The sequence below is a fragment of the Podarcis tiliguerta genome (assembly GCF_965153285.1).
Source record: "Podarcis tiliguerta genome assembly, chromosome: 10".
Classification (NCBI taxonomy): domain Eukaryota; kingdom Metazoa; phylum Chordata; class Lepidosauria; order Squamata; family Lacertidae; genus Podarcis; species Podarcis tiliguerta.
In genome coordinates this window covers 42243360-42267502 of record NC_139543.1, presented here as the reverse complement: position 1 = coordinate 42267502, position 24143 = coordinate 42243360, and the positions used below count along the sequence as shown (strand labels likewise).

The window sequence follows — 24143 nt, the reverse complement described above, 5'->3', positions numbered from 1 at the left end:
GCATAGTGCAAAGAGTGGCTTCACATGTTTCCTCCACAGAGAGATTTACGTGCTTCAGATATTGGTAGCATTTGGTAAAATGCTGTATATTTCTGGTGTGCATATTTGTGCTGAGAAGACTGGTGGCCACATTTAGAATTAACATTTTGCATCCGTATTTTATTATTTTATTAATTCCCATAAATGCATCTGCATAAAAAACCTCTTGCCAGAATTTATCACCAACAGAAAATTTATTGAATAGCAGACACCCAGATACCTGCCTTTGAATTATTACAATGAAGTTACATGGAAAACATCACTCAAAATGAACTTTTCAATTCAGGATACAACTTGTAGAATTGGGGTGCTGTTTCAGATGTAACAATGAGGGCTTATGTGATCCCTTATCTCTGCCAGCATGGAGAAGTTTGGAGTTTGGATGCTTTAGTTGAGCTTCCTGCTTTGCATTGGGTTAGACTAGATGATCCTCAGGATCCCTTCAAACTCTACAATTCTATGATTCTATAAGTCTTCAATTTTTATGCAGTGAAGGGATGATGTAGCCTAGCAACAAGGTCAATGTAGAGCCTATGTAGTAACTTGGTTGCAAGAAGCTGCTCTGATCAGAGATTCAATACAGTCAGAGAAGAGGTTGTGTAGTTCTGAATTACTAAACAGTCTAGTTAACGCAGAGATTGCATAAATTTGGATTCTGCATGGAGGTTGAGTCAAGCTACTGAACCTACTATGTGCACTTTACTGCATGTGACGAAATGTGATGGAAGATTTCTTTGCTAATTAGATCCCTGCTATGATTTTAGCCATTTTAGAAGAACAACCTTCTTTAAACTTGCTATTTTTAGCTTCCTTTTATGTTCTTTTAATCTCAGAGTTCCTTGATAATTATTTCTTTTCTTATTCCCAACTCAGTGATATCACTGACTACAATTTACAGAGACAACTATTAAAATCTTGCTGCCAAGCACATGTCATATTTGAGAACACCAGTGCACCAACATTACTCAGGAAGCACTTTGGTTATACGTTTCACCATTAACAGGGAAGAAGTGAAGGTCTCAGAGTTTGCTTTGAGTTCCTGGCTTTGATTCCTCACTTAGGACCTGGTAAAGGTATATCTGAGAGGATGATTCAGAATCTGCATTTCTGAGGGAAATAGTGACAAAAGTTGATGTGTATATTTAAAGCGCATGGCTTCCCTCAAAGACTCCTGGAAACTGTAGTTTTGTGGGTGTTGGGAATGATAGCTCTGTGAGAGGTAAACTATAGTTTCCAGGGAAGCCATGCACTTAAGATGTGCTTTAAATGTATGGTGTGGAGATGCCCTAAGAAAACTCAGCCAGCTTGGGACTCATGAGGTCTCAAATCAGGATTCTGCTTAACATTGGCTTCTTGAGGAAATCGTCTGGAAAAGTTCTTAGAATACACCTCTGCATGGGGTTTCTTCCAGGGATCAGATTTAGAGAGCCACCCACATATATATTGATTAGGGATTGTGTGGCACTCTGGCAGATTCAATTTCCAATTTGGATATTGCACTCCATTGATGAGGGCAATTATTCAAAATCTACCTTCTGACCAATTTTTACTTTTAATTGTGCGAAAATGGTGTGTGTGTGTGTGTGTGTGAGAGAGAGAGAGAGAGAGAGAGAGAGAGAGAGAGAGAGAATATGAATGTGGGTTATGTATGAGGGTGTGGCCCTTCCCGCTGCTGACGCATGGACTCTGGATGGTTAGCAGTGAGCGAGTGTGGACCTTGGAGTCAGAAAGCTCCCTCCTTCCTGAATTATAGAATCATAGAACAGGAAGGGACTTCAAAGGTAATCCAGTCTAGCATCCTTGATAGGTTACAATGGGGGTCCAGACATCACCATCATCATCATGCCACTTTTCATTCAGTGAATACCAAAGCAATTCACAACAGTAATAACTGCAAGAGACAATAATAGAAAAATCTGAACAGAGGAGAGGTGCAAAGAGCTTTCCTCTGTGACTGAATATGGTGGTGACTGATGCAGGTGCCCTTCTACCTCTTGACTGGGGGCGGAGGGGGGGGGGAGATGCCTAAGTAATTTTGTGGTCCTTTCACTTTTTCTGCTCTTTTAGATGTGGCAGCCATTTTTTGTTGTGCCACACTCAATGGCAGCCTTTTTGGGACACACCCACGGAACTTCCTCAGAATTCCAGATATGGCCATTGCCCCCCCCCCCCCAACATTGGCACCCTCTGCAGTAATCCATACTTCATAGTTAATGTATGTTGAAAACAATACAGGGGTAACACTTTGAAACTGCAGGGGTTATGCAAGCTCAGGGAATTTTTTTTTTTAATGCAGTGTTGTCTTACAGCCTTGAGGTGCTACAGCAGGAATGGGAACCTATGACTCTCCAGATGCTGTTGGACTACAATTCCCATCCTCTCTGACAATTCGAGATCCTGGCTGGGGCTAATGAAAGTTAAGAGTCAACAAGGCCTGAAGTAGCACAGGTTCTCTACCCCTGCAATGCATTACATCATGAAACTAGTTTAAAACTCCTACAAGATAAATGAACACTGAATTTGGGAAGAGTTTTCTAATCCAGACAGGAAACAAGCATCAGTGATAATAGATAGCACACTATCAGCATCATTATGTAGAACATAAAAAGTGGAGTGACAGTTTAGTTGAAATTCGTTGTCAGAGATTCATGATGAGGACATGGTGGATCCTATCCATCTCAAATACCTGTCAGAAGGAATATATCAAAAGGGGGTATTGTGGACACACAATGGCTTCTAGTTCACTGAGCAATGTGGTCGCATATCTTGGGACATTCAGCACACTGGAGGCAACATGAGTTATGCATGTCAACATTTGGAAGATGAAATATTCCTCCTTCATATAGACTTCTGTATAGACAGACTCGACTCCAAGTTTGTTTGGGCCCTTGGTTGCAAGGAAATTGGTGGAACCCCTTCCCCTTGGCCACTTAGTGTCACCCGTAGCTACAGCAATTTAAGCTCACAAAAGGGCAAAAAAGTTTGAGAACTTACTAAGCTAAATTACAGATGAAGGGAGTTTCTGCCTGTTTTGTTTACTGGCTCTTGTGTGTTCCAGAGCTTTGTGATAGGTAGAGAAGCAACAGGTGCAGCATTTGAGTGTCTGATGCATCACTGTAGAAGAAAAACATCCCTCACTGGATTTCTTGGTGCCTTCCAGCCGTAGCTCAGTGGTAGAGCATCTGTTTTGTGTGCAGACAGTGCCAGGTTTGCCCCTCAGCTCCCTCAGGTAGGGCTGGGAAAGACTGAAACCCTGGAGAGCCACAACCATCGTAGATAATACAGAGCTAGATGGACTATTGGTCTGGCTCGTATAAGGCAGCTTTGTAACTTCCTAATAACAACAAACTTCTCATTAGGAGACAATAATGAAAGAAATGAGGAGCAGGTCAAGTAGCAAACAAACAAAAGTAAAAGAAAGCTTCTTTTCTTCTCACAAATGCAGTAGTCTTTCAATTGAACCCCTAAACTTATTTATTTACCAGAGAGTACATTTTACAGAACACACTGGGAGCTTCTCCTGAATAAATGTATTTGGGGTTGGGTTGTAGGATTGATTGAGATGTAAGTAACATGCTACAGTTGGGCAGCCGTGGCATCTATCAGGCAGGTGAGTGAGCAAAAGAAAAGAACTCCAGATATCTTATCCACAATGACTTTCATTAACTCACATTAAACAGGACTTTAGTGAGGGATTTATAGAGACAATAATAATAACCAAAATGGTAGATGAAATATTAACCAACTGTTTTTTCATAAGTCTTGGGGGTAACCAAACTTCAAATCTCTAGGGTGTTTGGAAAACGGTTGAATTGGGAGCTCTGGCATTCTGATAATTGCACAATGCCTGTGTTTGTTTGTTTTTTGTATTTTGAAAAGCTGTATTTTCAAAACTTATCATAGCCACATTCCTTCCCTGCAATCATATTGTTGCCAATTTTGTTTTATTTAGATATTGCTGATAGCACTATGAACATCAGAAATCAATAATATTATATTTAGCTGTTGAAATCAAATATTGCCTATCATGTTCCTTCCAGGAGTTTGAATAAGCCCCGAGGTTATCTGCACCTAGCAAAACAGTAGTACTGCTTTATGGATACTCAAAACCACAGCCTTGTACTAGAGCTTAAGTCAGCACTAATTTAGTCCACAGCAGATATGATAAAACTGGACAAAACTGCTACATAAACACCTCCTGCACCAAACATTTAGCCCTGCTGAATATCCCCCAAATGCAAACTTCCTTGTTAAATTGCCATGTAAAATTCTATTCACTGTTTAAAGACAAACTTTAAAAAGCAACACTTTCATTTTAAAAAGCTGCTTCCCCTCTGTGTCTGGAAGAGCAGCTATAGCTAAATAATGCTGTATCTTTTCTTTTTTTGCCTCACGAATAACTTACCAAAGAATGTAAATTGATTCTGGTTTTTCGAAGACATTGGCTTCAATTATATGAACTGTAAAAGTATCCTTTGTGTATCTGAAGAAGTGAGCAAGCACACAAAAGCCTATACAAGAACAAACTTAGTTGGCCTCTAAGGTGCTACTGGACATTATATATATATATATGTTTATTCTTTGGAATGTTACACTTTGATGTTTCTTTAGAACACATTTGTTCTTACGTTTTTAAGTGAGTTCAGAATAATGATTGATGGTTAAGTTGGCCCAAGACATTTTGCTGCCTGAGGCAAAAAAGATGATCCACACACACCAACTGCATGCAGGTGTGGCTTGCCCACTGGAGCAGAGCTGCCACAATAGCTTCTGGGTAGCACTATCACTTGCCACACACTGGTAGGGATGAGGCACCAGCAAGGCTGGGGCTGTGTGGATGCATAGGTGGGAACACTGGATTGGCTCTACCAGTGTGGCTACACAGCCCCAACCTTGCTGCCATCTTGCCCCTTCCCATCCCTGTAAGCAGCAGTGATGCTGCTATCTGGAAGCTATCATTGCAGCATCACCCTGTCAGGTAAATGCATAGAATTATGAACTGTTCCTGATTCCGTGTTCAGAAGCGGACTGGACTAGCAGTGGAATTCTGCTTCAATATTGGCATCCTCCACTGCCCCTGAGGACAACAGGCCTAAGTGCAGGGGTTGCATGACAAGCCACATGGCACACCCAGTTCTGTCTTCCAACAGAGGAGAGAGAAGGGTGTTGAGAAGGAATGGTTGGATGGTGGTGGCTCCCATTGCTCTAATTCCAGCATCTGCCGCCCAGTGGTGGAGTTGGCCATGTCCCCAGAAGCAGTTTTGCATGTGTTCATTCATAAGCGCCTTCTCTCTTGTTCTTCATAAATCTGCGTGGAAATCTGCATTCTTTGTTACTTATTTCCTCACAGGACGCACATTTTTTGACATATCTTTAGATAAAATATACTTTTTATCCTAAAATATATGATTTTGTGTGCACTTTGGCCTAAAGTACACAATTTAATAGGCTTTTTGGTGGTTCTTTGAGCTGAGAACAGTACCACAATGTTTGGAGGAGTGTGACAACCAAGGGATAACTTTGTTTCAATTTGTACATCTGGTTGCTTGGCTTAAAAAATGCAAATGAAACAGAATTCTTAAGCATTCCTAGTTCAGAACATCTGAGAGTTCCTAAAAACCCACCTTCTACATATGACCTATTAGCAAGAGGACATACTTGCTTTCCCATGTTGTTCCATTTGAAAGTGTTAAGGTACTCAAGCCTGCAATGGGTCCTGAGGCATTCACCCTTTGTGTCATAGGTGGAGAACCTCAGGCCTAGGAGCCATATGCTGTCTTCCAGGCCTATCAGACTCACAGGACTCTCCCTAAGCCACACCCACTCCCTGGTCACATACCCTCTTCACAGACCATACCCCTCACTGGCCCTGCTCCACACCCTCATTGAGTGTATTTGCCTAGGTAGAATGTGTTGTTGAACTCTGGTGATGCCTCGTTCTTGCCTGGAGGGTGGGTGGATGGTGGGGTATGAGCGTCAGTAGAAACTAGCCCACTAAGCAAAGCAAATTTTACATTTATTGATCTGCACACTTTCCCCTCTGGCCCTGCTCATCTCTGGCGCGTGGTTTCTGGAAGATTGTCCAGAAGGAAATGCAGCCTTTGGGTGGAAAAAGATTCTGCCTTCTTGCTTTATGTCATCATCAAACTCTGGCACAAAAGAGGACGCCACCAGCAGAGAAGCCTTGTGAATTTTCATAATGGCACTATGTGAGAAGATGCAACACCCACTAAAAGCTTCCGTATTTGGGGTCTTCCTGCTGTTTCTGCCACTGAATTGTCTCTGCCTCACCATGCCCAGCCTTCCCTCCAACCTCTAACTCCCTGGCCTGGCAAAAGTACTATGATGACCTGCTATGCACCAGGCCCTGATAGGCAGCTAAGGCTTTCTGGTGGAAAGAGGAAGTCGCTTTCCTCGTCTTTCACTAATTTTCCCAGTTCTGCTGCAACAGAGTCACAAATTCTTTTCACAGCCCGCCCTTTTCCTGGCCCTTTAAGGCTTATTGCACTTGCAGGTGTTACAGGCTCAAAATGAATTGGTCCAAATCACTAGTTATTAGGGGTAGAAATGAGGCTATTCTTGAGGGGGGGGGATGTTTTCTGATAGAATAATTTCTGTGCAAAAATAAGGCCTTTTCTTCAGTCTCTTCCTTCACTCCTCTAGGCCCCATGGGTACGTGAGTGGCAGCTGGTTCCCTTCAGTGTTACAAACACAAAACCTGCAGACTAGGGATGAATATTTATGTGTGTTCCTGTCAAGTTTGCAGCCAAAGATCTCAGAGTTTGGGTATCATATGGATCTTTGCATTTAATTTTCAAGATTTCTCTGCACTGGACTGCAGAGCTAGATCCGGTGCCTGGGGGATGGGAGTGGTTGCAAGTTGCAGAGGTACAATTGACATTGATTGAACAATTAGCAATTCTTTAAAAAGATGCTGGAAGTCATATCTTCAAGATTTGGATTCTACAGCCCTAGGAACATGAGGTGGCTCAGTGTATTGGCAAACATAGGTAAAGGTAAAGGGACCCCTGACCATTAGGTCCAGTCGTGACCGACTCTGGGGTTGCGGGGCTCATCTCACTTTATTGGCCGAGGGAGCCGGCGTACAGCTTCCGGGTCTTGTGGCCAGCATGACTAAGCTGCTTCTGGCGAACCAGAGCAGTGCACGGAAACATCATTTACCTTCCCGCCAGAGTGGTACCTATTTATCTACTTGCACTTTGATGTGCTTTCGAACTGCTAGGTTGGCAGGAGCAGGGACCGAGCAATGGGAGCTCATCCCATCGCGGGGATTCAAACTGCCGTCCTTCTGATCGGCAAGTCCTAGGCTCTGTGGTTTAACCCACAGCACCACCCACGTCCTATTGGCAAACATACATGTAGCCTATTGTTGGTTATTCCTAGTGTAGAGACACAGCTCGGGCTGAGAGTGCTGGGATCATGGATTTAGCCTGCACTTTATATATGGTAATAAAATGTGGCATGATACTTTGCAACACATGTGATCCCACACCCCTTCCCACACCCACCTACCCACTACTGTGCAGAGTAAAGCACATCTAAGTACTATTGATTTTGGAATGACTTACAGGTACAAAGCCTTCTTTGCCTTTCTAAAAGGTTTTTATTTTGTCCCTTTAGAATGGATTCTTGTGTTCTGTGCAATGTACCTTATCAGGCTTCTCATGTCTAAGTTTTTTTTTAATGTCCTGTATCCCAGTAAATGTTTTTCCCCCATCCATCTATTAGCAGCACAGAAACACTCGTGCCATCCTCAGTACTCCTTAACGCACATTTCTGCACAGTACTGGTAGGGATTTTATCTATTCTGCCAGCAGAAGGTATTGGTATTACCATAGAAAAATGTACCACCCCTGCTGGTAAGGATCACAGCTATTTTCAAAGAGCTCTAAGTTTTGAACTACATGTACACATTGGCAGTCTGATGTTTTTTACAGTAGGAAGTGATGGTGTATACTTAGGGATGCCATATGTCTGGATTTCCCCAGACATATACAGAACACTTTTCTGTCCAGATTTTCACTGTTTGAAATATGGCAACCCTAGTATACTTTTCATATAACTGCTGTGTCCATGTAAGATAAGTTTACTGTGTGTGCACCGCATAGGTCCATAGTTTATATGGTTACAAGGAGAGGCGTTGCAAGCTGGGTGTGTTGGGTGCGGTCTGCCCCAGGTGCCACCTCTGAGGGGTGTGACAAAATGCTGTGCGGCACTCCACATCTGTGAGAGACAGTGTGGCTTTTGCACACACAGGCTTTCCGCTGCCAAAACGTTCCCCAGAAAAGCTCAACAATTCTGGCTCCCCCAAAAAGAGTCAAACCATTATTGCAGGCTGGCTAAATAAATAAATAAAAATAAAATTCAATGGGGGAGGGGTTACAAGACATTTTCCACACTGGGTACCACCTGACCTTGCTAGGCCAATGGTTACAAGTTTGTGGGGTTCCTGGACTCCCCTCCTAATTCTGGGATGCCAGATATTGAATGAGAGACAGACTTTGGTCATCTTTCATCATATGGTGCTCTGTGCAAAGCCAAAATTTGGTGACCCCCAAATGGATCTTCTCAATTATGGATCTTCTCAATTTTGCGCTGTTTCGTCTTGGCACCCTTTGTGGGGGAACCACCTGCACCTCCCTGAATCCGGCGCTGATTGAATTTAGCATTTTGAAAAAGCCAGGGGCCAGCCTGGTGATGACATACTAATGATGAGTCGTTAGCTGGGACAAAGGGAGTGGCTCAGTGCCAGAGAGCAAATGGGAGGGGCCTCTTTCTCAATTCAGAATTATTTATGAAGACAAACCGTTTCTGAAGTAGAGTTTTAGAGTTGGAAGGAGAGCAGTTCTATTCAGAACAAGAGTTTTTGCTTGATGTAAGCAAGAGGAAAGATAGTTGCATTTTCCAAGCTGGCAAAAGTGGGTGTCAGAGCAAGGTGGGCTGACTGTCTGAATCCAAGGCAGGACCCTCTCAGTGTGTAATGCTGAAAGCCCCTCCATCATAGCTCAGGTGCTATATATTTGTCAATAAACCATATTATCATAAAGACACCACATTCTCCACCATGCCTCATTCCTAAAGGAAGCACAAACCCTGGGTAAGTGCCTGACCCCTGGAATCTCGCACTGCTCAGAGATTGGGGTGGTGTGATATTTTTGCTACAATATCAATATCAGGTTTGACAGTTAAGCAACTTTCACTGTCTCCTTTATTGTGCCCATTATTAGATTGGCAAAAGTAGCTACTAAGCCACGCAAAATGCCTCTCTGCAGCAGTGAGGAGGGAATTTTCCATTTACTTGAAAGCCCTTGGCATAATTTCCACCTCTTAATGCTGATTTTGGGCCCCTGGCTTACATCTCAACTCACTTTTCCCACCACTACTTCTCTGTGTATGGATTTTAAGGAGTTTTCGTAATTGTCAGTGCTAAAGTTTACTGCTCATAAAACCCCAGAAAGCATTGATTGTGACTTGGGTAAACCAAGTAGCATATAAAATCTTACAGCAGTTCAGCCTGAAAAGAGTTTTATGAGGGATGAATTTACCAGGAGCAGCAAGGGGCCTGCAAGATGGCTTCCATCCCATTTTCTACCCTTTTCTGCCAAAATAAAATAAGAGGAGTGAGAGTGAGATGTTCTCTGTACTGTAGCCATCAGTTAAACTTTGCTGCCTTTAGATATGGTCTGTTCAATACATTGTGGAATGAGGAGCATCACTTCAAATGAAGGGAGATGCCAGCGGTCCTAGAAAAGATTTGGAAGCATCTTTGAGACAAATAGCTTTGTGAGTCTGCTACAGAAAAAAGTAACCAAGTGTTTTGCGGTATCTGATAGATTAAAAGGTGTATTATGGCATAAGTCTTAATGGACTAGAATTTACTTTGTCAGATGCATGAAGTGTTATATTCAGTTGTGTGGCCACACATGCACATGTGGGTGGAGGTTATAGATGGAGCCATATTCCCATGAGTTGCAAAAAGTGCGGTCTGTGAAAATTCTGTGTGAAGCTTAAGATAAGCTAAGTGACCATTCATAACACAAGTAATTGGGGATAACACAATCACCCTAGCTTTGCTATGTTAATTAACACCTGTTGTAGGCCTGGAAGGTAGAAATTATTGTCTTATAGCCAAAACAGACAATAATTGCATGGATTACAAATTTTTGAAAAATTGCCACCCAGCATGGAAGGAGGGTGAGTGTTTTATTGGAACTACAATGCACAAAAAGGGACAATTAACTATTTCCTCCCCAGTCACAGAACACCACCATTAAACTGCAATCAGCATTGGAAGCAAGCTCCATTAGTGCCAATGGGAACCTTTTTGTAATTGTGGTGGAGGGCCATTTTTGTCAGACTCATGGGTGGGGAAGGATTAAAACTTTGCCGTCCCAATGTAAATGATTAAATTCCATACAAGTATTGTTGGGATATCTGAGAAATGAGACAGGACCAAAGCAACCAGATCCTCTAGGTAATTTCTGTTCCCATTTTCCATTTCAATCATCTCTGGTTTAGTTTCATTCCTCATTTCATTGTCAGTTCCTTCTAATCTTGTCAATTTTGTATCTATTTTTCCTCTAATACTTCTATTTTTCATTAAATGACTTTTGTTTGCTCTGTAATCATCTGCTAATGTCCACAGTAAGCAAGGACCCTGAAGATCTCATTCTTGCAGTTCTTCCATAAGATCAGGGGAAAATTGCAATACATTAGAACATACAACAATTTGAAATACTAAAACAGCTTAAATTTCACATTGTGGTATGTTCTGGGTATGAACTAGGACAATGTAGAGATATGAGAGGTGTTCAGCATTTTTTCAGTATACAGTGGTGATTATGTATATGACCATTACCAGACACAGTATTTGCCCATAGTGAACCTGGTGCATGGAATGCTCTTGTCTCATCTCGATGGTGGGGTCAAAACTTATTGAAGTGGAATGTCTCAAGGGTCTTCTGACTGGGTCTATATAATGATGTCCTCAGTGAAGAGGAGGGTACAGAAGCTTGAAGAAGTGTTGTTCTGAATCAGCCACAGAGCATATTATTAAACAATGTGAATACTCACAGCAGTGCTTTTGACTGGATGATGTACGGAAACTGTTCAACATATCAAATTAAGACGGGGATTAGAATCCCCTTTACTCAAAATCCATTATGTGAAGAAAGTGAAGGCAGCAGAGGGAATTAACGCAGACATACTTATTCTGCAGGGGGCTTGTGGATATGGAAAATACTTCCCAGAAGTATTTGTAAACTTCTGTCTTCCCCTTTAGGAAAATGTGCAAAACATTCTTAAGAAATCATTATCTTGCATTAACGTTTTTGATTCATGAACTTATAACTTGAAGCTCTTGCAATAGATCATACTCTTTCTTTGAGAAATTATTTCCATAAAATGCTATAATGTTTAGTAGGAAGACGAGTCACTGTATTTTTCCAATTCCACTTCAATGCCAGGCAATTTTAAATTTACATAAATTAAAATGGATGATACATGTGGATCTCACTGATTTAGATTGTAGACCAGATGTAGACAACCTCTGGAGTTCCAGATGTTGCTGAAGGTCAACTCCGATCATTCCTGGTCACCAGCTCTGTTTGTTGGGAGTTGAAGTTCAGCAACAGCGGGGGCGGGGGGGGGGGGAGTTTCCTACACCTGTTTCAGACCATGCCAGCTTTCAGAGAATCATTAGGACCAAGTAGGCTTTCAGATGATGTGGCTAGTTTTAGTTCCAGCGTAATTATGTTGCTCCTTCTGTATCAGCTGTATTTTTCTGTATTCTTTATTTATTATTACCTTTGGGTCCCAGAAGAGAATTGCATGTAAAATGTCGGTCATGATCATGAGTGGAAGGGAGTTTCTATATACTAAAGAGTCATGAGGTTGTATGTAATATAGTGTACCTCTGTTTACAAACATGCATTGCACTCCCCACTGCACACACAATGAGACCCCAACAAGTATGAGCTAGGCCATTCAGTTTTGGGGAAGAGTTTTGCCCTCTCACTGTACCAATATCCTCAAATGCAGCAGTTTACTTTCCTCCCTAGAAAAAAAATTTGGCAGCAATCAATTTATATAGGAGAAAGTAAAAAGGTGGACTAATGGATATTGTTATGCATGTCTAAACTTGCTCCCTGACACTGGTAACGCCAGTGGACTCAGCCAATGGGAATCTTGAGCATTCTACATAGAATCATAGAATGGTAGAGTTGGGAAGGACCCTGAGGATCATTTCAGTCCAACTCTCTGCAATGCAGGAATATACAACTGTTCCATATGGGGAACAAACCAGCAACCTTGGCATTATCATACTCTCTAAGCAACTGAGCTATCCAGGATGTCTAAGCCTACTTATACTTGCATAGCTGCATCTCTTCATCTACACACCACTATTATAAGTTAGAGTGTTCTTTTGTGTGTAGATTTTTAAAAAATGGCTAGTCATTCCATCCGCCATCTCAGGATTGGCAAGCACATTTGAAGATAATTTCAACTGTTTAGTAGAAAATATTCTTCTGTTTAGGGAAATATTTTGTTCTGTGTCAGCTTTAAAACAAATATTACAGTTGAAATACATTGTATGTGGTTGCAAATGCAGCAGGTGATTTCACTGTTTCCCATGCTTTGGTTTTGATAGTGGAATTGCTGTACTGCTTTTTAATTCAGCCTCTTGTCTCTTTGGCAGTATAACGTGTTACAGTGAAACTATCAAATAAAGCTACTGCATCGTGCATGGTTCTCCTTCATGAACATGTATAGCTTTCTTGGATTACAGTCCTTATGCATGGCATGCTGTGGCCTGGTTCCAACATGCCATTAAAGCTCTGAAATAACTCCCAACTTGATATCCCAGAAAATCTGGTTCTCTCTCAAATAACCACTGAGAAAACAACCTGAGAGCTTTTCTTTCTCTCTTTTTCTCCAGTTCCAAAACCCAAATGCTTTCTCACCACCTTTCCGCTTTGGGACAGTTCCTAATGGCAGTACAGAGAGGAACATTCGCAACAATTACGAACTGATGCACGCCTACATGGTGAAGTTCAACCAAAGATCGGTGGGAGATGCGCTATCCTCATTAAAGACAGGGTGAGATTGCCTCTTCCCTAAAGAATAAGGTTGCTAATGTAAACCTGTGTGTGTAATTCTCTTGGGATTTTGAAGAACCTTCTCCCTAATATTCCTGCTGCTAAAACATTGCGTATAATCCATGTACCACAACGTTGTCAAGAACAATTTATCTCATCCATTATTATTATTATTTGTTCTTTTCGGCTAGATATGTGCAAGTAATATAACAATGATTCTTCCCCTTCTTGCATCAATGCAGACTTTCTGAAAAGTAGATTAGCTGCTGGAAATATTGCCTTAAGATGCAGTGCAATAGTTGTGGCTAGACATCACCTACAATTCATAATTATTGAAATAACTATGATATTATCTTAATCCCTAATGTTAATTGCTATATAAAAATATTAGTAAGCTGGGGATCCTAACCACTATTATATGAGGGCTGCATCTTTTCCATGGTAAACACACACATACTATACTTGTGTAAACTCACAGGTAGCCCTGTTCCATTGATTCAGCTCGTGTTCTGTATCAGCGTATAAACTGGGAGCAGTACTACACTGACTAACCTTGCTCTTGATGTCACATGTGTTTTATGAAGGAGTCTAGATCATCAGTGACAGAATAGCAATCTTCTGAGGAAAAACCAGTTGTGGAGAATCACTTCACCTCTTTGGGGTCTTCTATGTTCAATAGCTGTCATTTTTGCATACAACGAATATATTTCCATTATGCCTTTGGCATCTGCACATAAAGCACAAATGTCTGCAAGGAAGAGGCCTTCACATGTCACGCTGTGCCTCAAAGGCTTCCTCCCTGCAGATGTGGATACTAGGGTACAGCTAGTCAGTGCACATTTTATAATGGGAGAGGGTAAGGGCCCCACTTATGCTTTGCTGTAAGGCATGATTCAGGTTGCCTGAACAGAACTTTTAAATTATTGGGTGCCAGGGAACCATAACTGAACCATTTTGCAAAGGCTCCATACAACTTCTCCACCTATGTAAATGGCTTGCCATGTGACTTAAATTATTTCTCAACAAATTTCTTTTTGGGGGCAGCTGCTGCTGTCCCAGAAACCTTCTGACCCACCTGGCGAGCTATGATTTTTCCATTACATTTGAGGTTATTAATTCCTATCTCTCCTCTTCCTCCTCTTCATTGCCCAGAAATCAGATTATTCTACTGGTGGAAGGAGGACTGCTTATACACAGTTTGTTCCCTGGAGAATGCAAATTAAAGTTTTTATTTGTCATGCTAGGCTGCTACTCACCTGATAACCTGGAACAAATAAGGATAATTTCCAGGTTACCAGACAGGGTAGCTTTGGGTCTATTTTTCTTGTTTGAGGGGGAGGGGAAGGGAATATCACTATGCCACCCTTTCTACTCATATAAAGGCAAACTACACATTATGTAAATCCATGTGGAAGTATTTGAGCAATGAAGACAGGAAATGCTTCATGGTGCAACAGAACAAGGCAGCAATTCTATCTTTGAATGCTTCAAAATGTAGCTGGTGCAAACACACCCTTATTGCTGGGACTAGTAATTTATTTTTCCAATTGGGCACTGATTCTTTTTCTTCTTTCTTCCATTTGAGGTTAGTGGGACACCATAAAGCTAGCGTTACTGCCCTCATAGGGAGACATAACTTGATCTCCTAACCACTTGTCATCTTTAAAGATGCCTATGGGATTCTTCCCATAAGCAGGGGTCCTGGCTGAAGCTAATTTGAGTAATTACATTTTGGTTAATGCTATCTTTCCAGCTGCTTGGTTGGGGAAATGGTCTGCTTTGCTTTCTTAATTCACAACATAGTTACGGTAGAAATGCTGCTGAATTCACAAGCTGAAGAAGAAAGCATTGTTCAGTCATAAATGAAATGGTTTACATGGGCTGCATAGGCATCTTTAAATCAAAGTTAACTAAATTGTGGCCCTCCAAATGTTGCTAGACTCCCATCATCTCTGACCATTGGCCATAGTGTCTGTTTAGATCCATTGGAAGATGTGGCAGATTTGTGTGGTGATGCTACAACCTGCCTTCATCTCAATGCTGATTGTGCCCAAGCAATTGTTCCGCCTGGCTTCCTCTGTGTTTGGTTACCTGAGGTCACATGGGAGTTCTCAACTTCCTTTAGCATCACATGATTTAGGTCTGCACAGAGGCTTCTCTTTACTTCATTCTCTCTTGTTTCTTGACATCATGCAGGAAGCTGGATGCTTTTATTTATGATGCAGCTGTGCTAAACTACATGGCTGGCAGAGATGAAGGCTGCAAGCTGGTGACAATTGGGAGTGGGAAGGTCTTTGCTTCAACGGGCTACGGCATTGCCATCCAGAAGAATTCAGGCTGGAAGCGGCAAGTGGATCTGGCAATCCTACAGCTCTTTGGTGATGGTAAGTGATCTGGATGAGGAACTAGGAGTGTGTCTCCATTGAGTGAAGCTATTATCCCCTACTTACCACTAATGCTAAGACAACAACAACAACTAGTCAGCAGCAATGCTATCATTTTCTTGTTACTCACCCGTACTATGAACTTCTGGTGTATTGTGGCTATTCTACTTTGTAGCTATTATTTATTTATTAAAAATAAATTTATATGTGGACCCACCACCCCACTGCCCCAGTATAGTTTTCCGGCTAGGTAAATCCAACATAAGTGGAAATGAAATTCGAGGACTGGAGGGTTAGGGAGGATCAGTTCTATTTTTCTAGAAAAAGAGGTGCCGGAACTCACCATGAATGCCTCCCTTGTTCTCTTAGAATGGCAATGGCACCCACCAGAGAGGTGCTGGAACTGAGCTCCAGTGAGTTCCAGCTGAAAAACAAGCCCTGGGGAGCATCTTTCCTTTCTAAATAGTGGCTCATGAGAGGAAAAGCTGTGCTTAAAACTCACCCACTGTTCACTCTGCTTCCTTCCCACCCATCTTTTCCAGGTGAGATGGAGGAGCTAGAAGCTCTCTGGCTCACTGGCATCTGCCATAATGAGAAGAATGAGGTAATGAGCAGCCAGCTGGACATTGATAACATGGCCGGAGTCTTCTATATGTTGGGAGCAGCCATGGCCCTCAGTCTCATCACCTTCATCTGTGAACATCTCTTTTATTGGCAATTCCGCCACTGCTTCATGGGCGTTTGCTCTGGCAAACCTGGCGTTGTCTTCTCCATCAGCAGGGTGAGTACTTTCAGTCTCAAGGAAAGAAAACCACCATCACGACCGTTTCCTCCATCCAAGCCAACTCAGGCCTCAGCAATTTTATCTACTATGCTTCTAGACCTCAAACTAGCCTTTCTCATTACTTCCCCTTGTGCCTATGGCTGTCATTTCTGGCCACTATGTAAGAGGCATTTGGCCTTGAGAGAGAAAATCTAGGAAAAGAAAATGGAACTTTGAAAGGTTGGGAGAATCTAAATTCTTGGGACAGTGGCCTCAGCCACTTCTTCAACAAGGTGTGAAAAGGTTTTCTGTAATTCTTGGTAATTTATCTGAAAGAACAAGAGCATCCCTGCCATGCAGCAGGTGGAAGCCACCTGTTTCAAGCAGCACTATAAGAGGAGCTTGGGTGAAGGCAGGACCTGGTCTCTGAATGGGACAGCAAGACTTTTTCAAGTGTTGGTTCAGGGGTTGGAGAGTGGCCACTATTTCAGCTTTGCTTCAGAGTAAATGTCTTGGAGAAGCATAATGAAAGACTCAAAACAAGAAGGGGGGTTTCTTTGGAGCAGAACATTGTGTAGAACTCTGACTTTTAGGTAACTCCCCTCTCCCATGTTTCTGAGTAGATTTTACTGACAGAAACAAAGGACACTTAGATCAGAAACTTTCTCTCTAGCAAATAATTTCTGTATGAATTTCCTTGAATTCCAAAATTCTTTCCCTTTCATTATTTCAAATATTATTATTTATTTAGTAGATTTTTTTAATCTCCCTTCAGCAGTAAGAATCTCATGGCAGCATACAATAGCTACACAACAAATTGTCTGTCTGTCTGTCTGTCTGTCTGTCCGCCTCTCTCTCTCTCTCTCTCTTTCACTCACACTCACAAACACACAATTATATTACTACATTAAAAACATTAAAACAGCAGCTATCTTTAGATCAGAGCCTGAAAAACCCAATTATTTCCAAATGCTTCCAGAAAGAGATGAGTTTTCAAAGTAGCAAAAACTAAACAATTAAGGGGCAAGCAGAACTTCCTGAGGGGTGGCATTCCATAGCCAGGGCACCACCAGTAAGAAGGCCCTGCTACTAGTTATCACTCCAATTCATGAGCTGTGGAAAACATACAAGAAAGTTCCTTTCTCTGTCCAGTTAGAGATTATGAACTGCACAAGGCTGCATTGACAGATCCCAGCCAATATTATTACATTGTGTGATGATGCACTAAGGAATCAGATCCTCCTGCATAAGCTGCCTTTTACTTAATAAATTCATCAGTTTGAGTTCCTAGGATTAAAGATGATTTGGAGGTGACAATGTAAATGTTCATTGTTAAAATGTGGATTTTTTCATCATTACTTTCTTTGCTTAACAGACTAGGCTCTTAATTGTAAAACTCTGATCCATTTTTAGGATGCGGAATTCTTTGACCAGAAAAGTCAAACTCAGACAAAGTATTAAGACAGCATAATTCTGGTTGGGAAAATCTATTTTGTACAACTTCCTAATTTATACAATTCTTTATCAGGACTAGGGAGAAAGAGCTGGAACTCATACAGCAATTGTGGGTCAGAGTCTGTAATCAAGATGAATAACAATGACTAGAGGCTATGCAGAGGGTCAGGAACCTGTGCCAAGTGAACCAATATGTTGTACCTCTAAAAGTCATGTCCTGACAGCCTCAAATTTCTGACTGGTTAGACCCGTTTCCAAAATCTGTAAGCTAAAGAATATTTGCAAAGGAAGGAGTTGGACTCTTTTAGGTATTCTAAGTAAGAAGTATCACCTTGAATCATGCCTAGAAACTAAATGTAAACAAGTGCTGTGGATCAAAGGCTTGTCTAATGGCCTATCTGCAGTAGTTGGAGATTCAGAATAATCTCATGTGCATGATTACAAACTGTCTGAAGCGCTTACCAGGGCATTGGAAAACAGTGATCACATCCTGCAGCTAGTGCTTAAGGTGTAACCCTTAAACAGTACTCCTGACCACAGCACTCTGAGCATCTGATCTGTAAGAAACATCTGCAACCATGTCTAAAAAAACCAAACCACTTCAATAAAGGTCTGAATAAATTTCTAGATTTATTTCAATTTAATAATGAAAGGGCAAGGGGTAGAGGGGCAAAGGTGGAGGAAGATTAAAAGTGGAAGAACCATTATGATAGTGTCTAGATTGTCTCATCTCCCAACAATATCCCACTGAGGATCCTATTTAGCAAAGGACAAGGTTCTTTGTCTCAGTCCTCCAAGCTCTGCATCTCCCCTGCTGGAATGCTCCTCTGCTAACCTCCCTTTGCTTTCCCCCATTGCAGGGTATTTACAGCTGCATCCATGGAGTGGCTATTGAGGACCGCCATTCTTCCATGAACTCCCCCACTGCCACCATGAACAATACCCATTCCAACATTTTGCGCCTGCTCCGAACAGCAAAGAACATGGCAAACCTTTCAGGTGTCAATGGCTCACCACAAAGTGCCCTGGATTTTATCCGTCGCGAATCCTCTGTCTACGATATCTCTGAGCACCGCCGTAGCTTCACTCACTCCGACTGCAAGTCTTACAACAACCCCCCCTGCGAGGAAAACCTCTTCAGTGATTATATTAGTGAGGTGGAAAGGACCTTTGGTAATCTGCAGCTGAAAGAAAGCAATGTTTACCAAGACCATTATCATCACCACCATCGCCCCCATAGCATAGGGAGCGCCAGCTCCATCGATGGACTGTATGACTGTGATAATCCACCCTTCTCCGCACAGCCTCGATCTCTCAGTAAGAAGCCATTAGATATCGGTTTGCCGCCGGCCAAACATGGCCAGTTAGGTGACCTTTATGGCAAGTTGTCTTTCAAGAGTGACCGATACAGCGGTGGAGGGGCACACGACGATTTGATCCGTTCAGATGTCTCGGACATATCGACTCATACCGTGACTTATGGCAACATTGAGGGCAATGCTGCAAAGCGGCGAAAACAGCAGTATAAAGATAGTCTAAAGAAGCGCCCAGCCTCGGCCAAGTCGCGGAGAGAGTTTGATGAGATTGAACTGGCCTATCGCCGGCGTCCCCGTTCCCCTGACCATAAGCGCTACTTTAGGGACAAGGAAGGGCTACGGGATTTCTATTTGGACCAGTTCCGGGCTAAGGAGAACTCACCGCACTGGGAACATGTGGATCTGACGGATATTTATAAAGAGCGGGGAGATGACTTCAAGCGTGAAACTATAGGGGGAGCAGGGACATGTACTAACAGGACCCACCACAAACACGGGTCGGGGGAGTTTGGAGCAAACAATGAGCACAAGCACAGTGTTGTGAGTGGGGTACCAGCGCCATGGGAGAAAAACCTCACCAATCTCGATTGGGAGGAACGCCCTGGCGCTAACTATTGCCGCAGTTGCCCATCAAAGCTGCATAACTACACTCCGACCGTGGTGGGGCAGAATTCCACCCGCCAGCCATGCATCCGGTGTGAAGCCTGCAAGAAGGCCGGAAACCTCTACGACATCAGTGAGGACAACTCCCTCCAAGAGCTGGATCAGCCATCTGCTCCTGTGCCCGTGGCAACCAGCACCTCCACTACCAAGTATCCTCAGAGCCCTTCCAACTCTGCCTCCAAGGTGCAGAAGAAGAATCGCAACAAGCTACGCCGGCAGCACTCCTATGACACCTTTGTGGATCTGCAGAAGGAAGACGCCGCCCTGGCCCCCCGCAGCGTCAGCCTGAAGGACAAGGGCCGCTTTTTGGAGGGAAGCCCCTATGCCCACATGTTTGAGATGCCAGCCAGCGAGTCCACTTTTGCCAACAACAAGTCCTCAGTGCCCGCCACCAGCCACCACCACCACAACAATCCTGGCATTAGTGGTGGTTATATGCTCAGCAAGTCGCTCTACCCCGACCGGGTCACTCAAAACCCTTTCATCCCCACTTTTGGGGATGACCAGTGCTTGCTCCACGGCAGCAAATCCTATTTCTTCAGGCAGCCTGTGGTGGCAGGAGGGCCCAAGGCCAGGCCAGACTTCCGAGCCATTGTCACCACCAACAAGCCGGTGGTCTCGGCCCTCCATGGGGCTGTGCCAGCCCGTTTCCAGAAGGACATCTGTATAGGGAACCAGTCCAACCCCTGTGTGCCTAACAACAAAAACCCCAGGGCTTTCAATGGCTCCAGCAACGGGCATGTTTATGAGAAACTTTCCAGTATTGAGTCTGATGTCTGAGTGATGGGGAAAAGCATGGGAGGGGATGGTGCTGGAAATGCAACGTGTGGGAGGGGCAGGTGGTGGGTTCAGACCTAGTTCCCATTTGCTACTCTTCTGCTACTCTTTTTTTCTTTGTGGAGTATTGGAGTTCTGCTTAGGCAGCGCTGATGCGAAGTGCCACCTCTTTCTTTCCCCAGATCCCCCATCCCCGATGATCTCTTTTCATTTCTCCACTCACAGTTCCATTCCTGGCCATCACATGTCAGAGCTTAGTAGCTTAGCTTGTGTTTTCACAGTTGGGAAAGGCAAAGGCATGGTTGAGGAGAGGCCAGCATACGAGTGGGAGCAATAGCCGCAGAGTTTGGGGTTTTCTCGGCGCCAAACTGTGATGGTTAGTACAGATACGAGAAGGTGGCCTGAGGCGGAGAATGGAAGAGATAGAATGGGCATGAAGAAGATACAGGTCTTCTTACATATGTACTTTTAAGCAAAATTGATGGGACGTGAATAGTGTGGGATCAACTTAATGCATTTTATGTTGATTACATGCAAAAAATCATTCAGTTCTTTTGTGAAGACTCTGTGGGTTAAAGGCTGAAATATGGAGTTGCATATATACATATACACATATATATATACTGAAGATAAAAATGTATTGAAATCTTGGTATATTTACCAGGGGGAGGGGAGGTTTGATATGTATGCAGATCTAGCCAGTAGTCCAGTCAACAGTAACCCAGTGAGGTCACTTCTGAAAGACAAATTGGAATGATAAAAGCGAATGCCAGTGAAACTTTCAGCAAAAGTCTTGGGAAAATTCAAATGTTGGGGTCCCAGGGGAGGTTTTGTTGCAGGTTTTGTGCTACTCATGAACAACTTGTTAATTTTGAAATGGTGAAATATCAAATATGGGTTGGTTTATGCACAAGCTTAATTGACACGAACCATCGTAACAACATGAGTTTCTTATCGCTACGATATTTAGTAGACAAACCCAGCAGAGCAAACCTTTCCAATGCAAGGGAACATAAAGGGCAGCGAATGAAAAGAAGAGCAGGGCTGGCAACTCAAGCTCCACAGTTGTTCTGATGAATTTAATCTGGCAGGGAGAAGGCTCAGCCATTGCTCCCTCCTCCAGCATATCATGCAACACGAGCAAGATGAATAATGGAAAGGCTTTCTCTGCTGATGGTGTATTTCCTCTGAGTAGAAAGTGGAAGAAGGTGGTGGTGGTGGGAATAGGGCCAGCACAACTCAGACATGTGTATATGTGTATTTATTGAATATATTCTTATATTTGATAATTATAGTGTTGTGGAAATACATGGCTTGTCTTCCACAGGGCATGAGGAGATGAATCATCAGATCCTACAGATGCTGTGGTGACGACTGGAGAGCAGAGTTGGAAAGATGTGGGGAATATTGTTGTGAAGGGGACCGGCAGGTTCAAAAGTGCAAAAGCGGTATCACTTAGCATCTTGAGAGTTGTTCTGGCCCTGTCCTCAGTGCATATAGTACTGATAACAGCAGTTTGGCTACCAAGGAGGAATAACTGTAAATGCAAGTTAAAATGAGACACTTGTTAGAAGCGATATTGTTTCGTTTACAGCAGGAACCCTCAGGTAAGGGCAACAGGTCCATTGTTGCTTCCCAAAAATGTGGCAAAGCACCTCACTTTTTCATGGGTCTGTTGTTCTGCTTTCCTAACTGGAAAGGACTGTGAAAAGTGCTCTTCGGCTATCTTGGGCACATTGCAGTAGAACTGAACGCATGGACAGGCACAGGCCCTGAGCTTTGGAAGCAGCCATTCTTTTTCGAGCCACATTTCCTGCAGCTGATTCTCTTCTCGTGTATCCTTCCAACCATACCCTACTTGGCTTTATCTTAATACCTTTCTTGCATTTAAGCCAACTGAAGGCCTTGTTTTTTTGGTAGGCAGAGGCCAGGAGGAAGGGCCTGAACATTTTGTGAAATCGGATTCCCCCACCTCCTCTGGATTTACTAAGCAAGTTATGGAAGGAGGGATGCCCTTTCCATGGTTGGAGGAGTAGAACGCCTTTTTGTTCCTCTCTTCTTTCTCCTGTAAAGAAAATAATGCTTGCTTAGCAGTCTGCAGAACATGGAGTGAACCCTCCGATAAGAGCAGTTGAGAAGGCATTCATTTCATTTGTAAATATGGTTTTCTTTTCTATTACATTTTGTACAAACTAGTGCTTCTCTTCTTGTGAATATTCAGGTTTGGAGAGAAGAGGGATTTTAGGTTGTCCTCCCACCCCTGCAACTTTCAGGCAATGTGTCTGGAAGTTGTTTGATGTGGGCCCAGGCTGTTAAAAATGGGGGAGAAGGAGAGAAAACTGCATGCATTGAATACCTCTATCTACACACCTGCCACCTTTTTTCTTCATGGTTCGAAAATATATTCGATCACCTCTAGCCTTGCTAGCAGGGCTTTCATGTTCTAATGGAAGCACACTATATCTCCCTTGCTTGATTCTAAACTCCATACCATAACTCTTCTCTGGAATCTGGGTCCTGGGCATTGTGCTGTTTTCCCTTGGTGATGAAGCAAACCATCATTTTGAATGTTCAGTTTAGATCATCACCCAACACTACAGGGACTTCTCCAAAGTTAATGTTGGCTTGGAAACCTTGGGACTGGGAAATCTCAGTTTACTAGTACTTCTTAAGGTTTATTAAGCAGCTGGGTTTGATCCTACTGATTAAGCCTGCCTTTGGCAGCTATGTCAGTATTCCCATCCCTCAGCTGAAACCAAATACAGTTGAGAATGGTACTTCGGAGAAAATTAAACTGAAAAACAAACCAAAAAGATGCTAACTGAACTCTCAGAATGATTCCAGATCTTTGTTTTGGATGACGGTTCACTATGGTTCACATTTTCTTATAACCTTTTTCTCTGACCCTAGCTCAATTTAAACGTTGAATGACATGTTTACATTTATAGTGTTTAGGTTTGATAATATTAAAGTGCTTTACAAATTTTAATTTGTGTGCACAGAGTGTGAAAATTGTCTGCTTAAGGATAACAGGAAATGTTGGAGGACTTTCAACAACAATCCATTTGCAGGTGTCTTGTGTATTGCCTTGACACATGAAATGAGCCTCTGGCTTTCTTTCCCCTTCTCTTTCAATTGAAACATACATTTTTCTTTCTCTTGAAATTTGACCAAGAGGGAAAGGGTTGGTTGGATCACACACACACACACACACACACACACACTTCTTGGAACACTGATTACAATTTTGTAATTTAAAATTCCGAGTGTTATTTCACTAAAAATAATCGAGTGAACATAACAGGAAATTTTAGCAGCAGGTGCTGTTTATGCTAGAATGGAGGCTGTGATGTTGGTTGCTTAACTTGCCAAAAAAATACATGAGACTTTGTACGAGAGGCCAACAAAAGTGAATGTTTATCAGCTCAGAAACCCAGTTTCTTCTTCCTCTTAGAAAAATGGGGTGTGTTCCTAATATTTCTGTCATTTCATAACATTGATTCCCCCCCCCCACCATGAACTAAGGGTGTTTGTTTTGCATGGGTGAGTGGTTCTGTACCTGAACATACATAATGTAACTGGTATGGTTTTTTTTCCAGTCTGGCATATCTTGCCATTAATGTCTTTT

At 42.7% G+C, this 24143-nt stretch overlaps 1 protein-coding gene across 15 annotated transcripts in view; it reads left to right on the top strand.

Annotated features, from left to right (window-relative positions):
* GRIN2B (glutamate ionotropic receptor NMDA type subunit 2B) overlaps positions 1 to 23605 on the top strand; it is a 282448-nt gene extending 258843 nt beyond the window's left edge. For all 15 annotated transcript variants that reach the window (XM_083400265.1, XM_083400272.1, XM_083400273.1 and 12 more), the window contains 4 exons: positions 12998 to 13158; positions 15354 to 15541; positions 16084 to 16322; positions 18620 to 23605. In XM_083400265.1, coding sequence (XP_083256391.1) covers positions 12998 to 13158; positions 15354 to 15541; positions 16084 to 16322; positions 18620 to 20518 — 2487 coding nt within the window. In that variant the 3' untranslated portion in view covers positions 20519 to 23605. The remainder of the gene's footprint in view (positions 1 to 12997; positions 13159 to 15353; positions 15542 to 16083; positions 16323 to 18619) is intronic.
* The last annotated feature ends 538 nt before the right edge of the window (positions 23606 to 24143 follow it).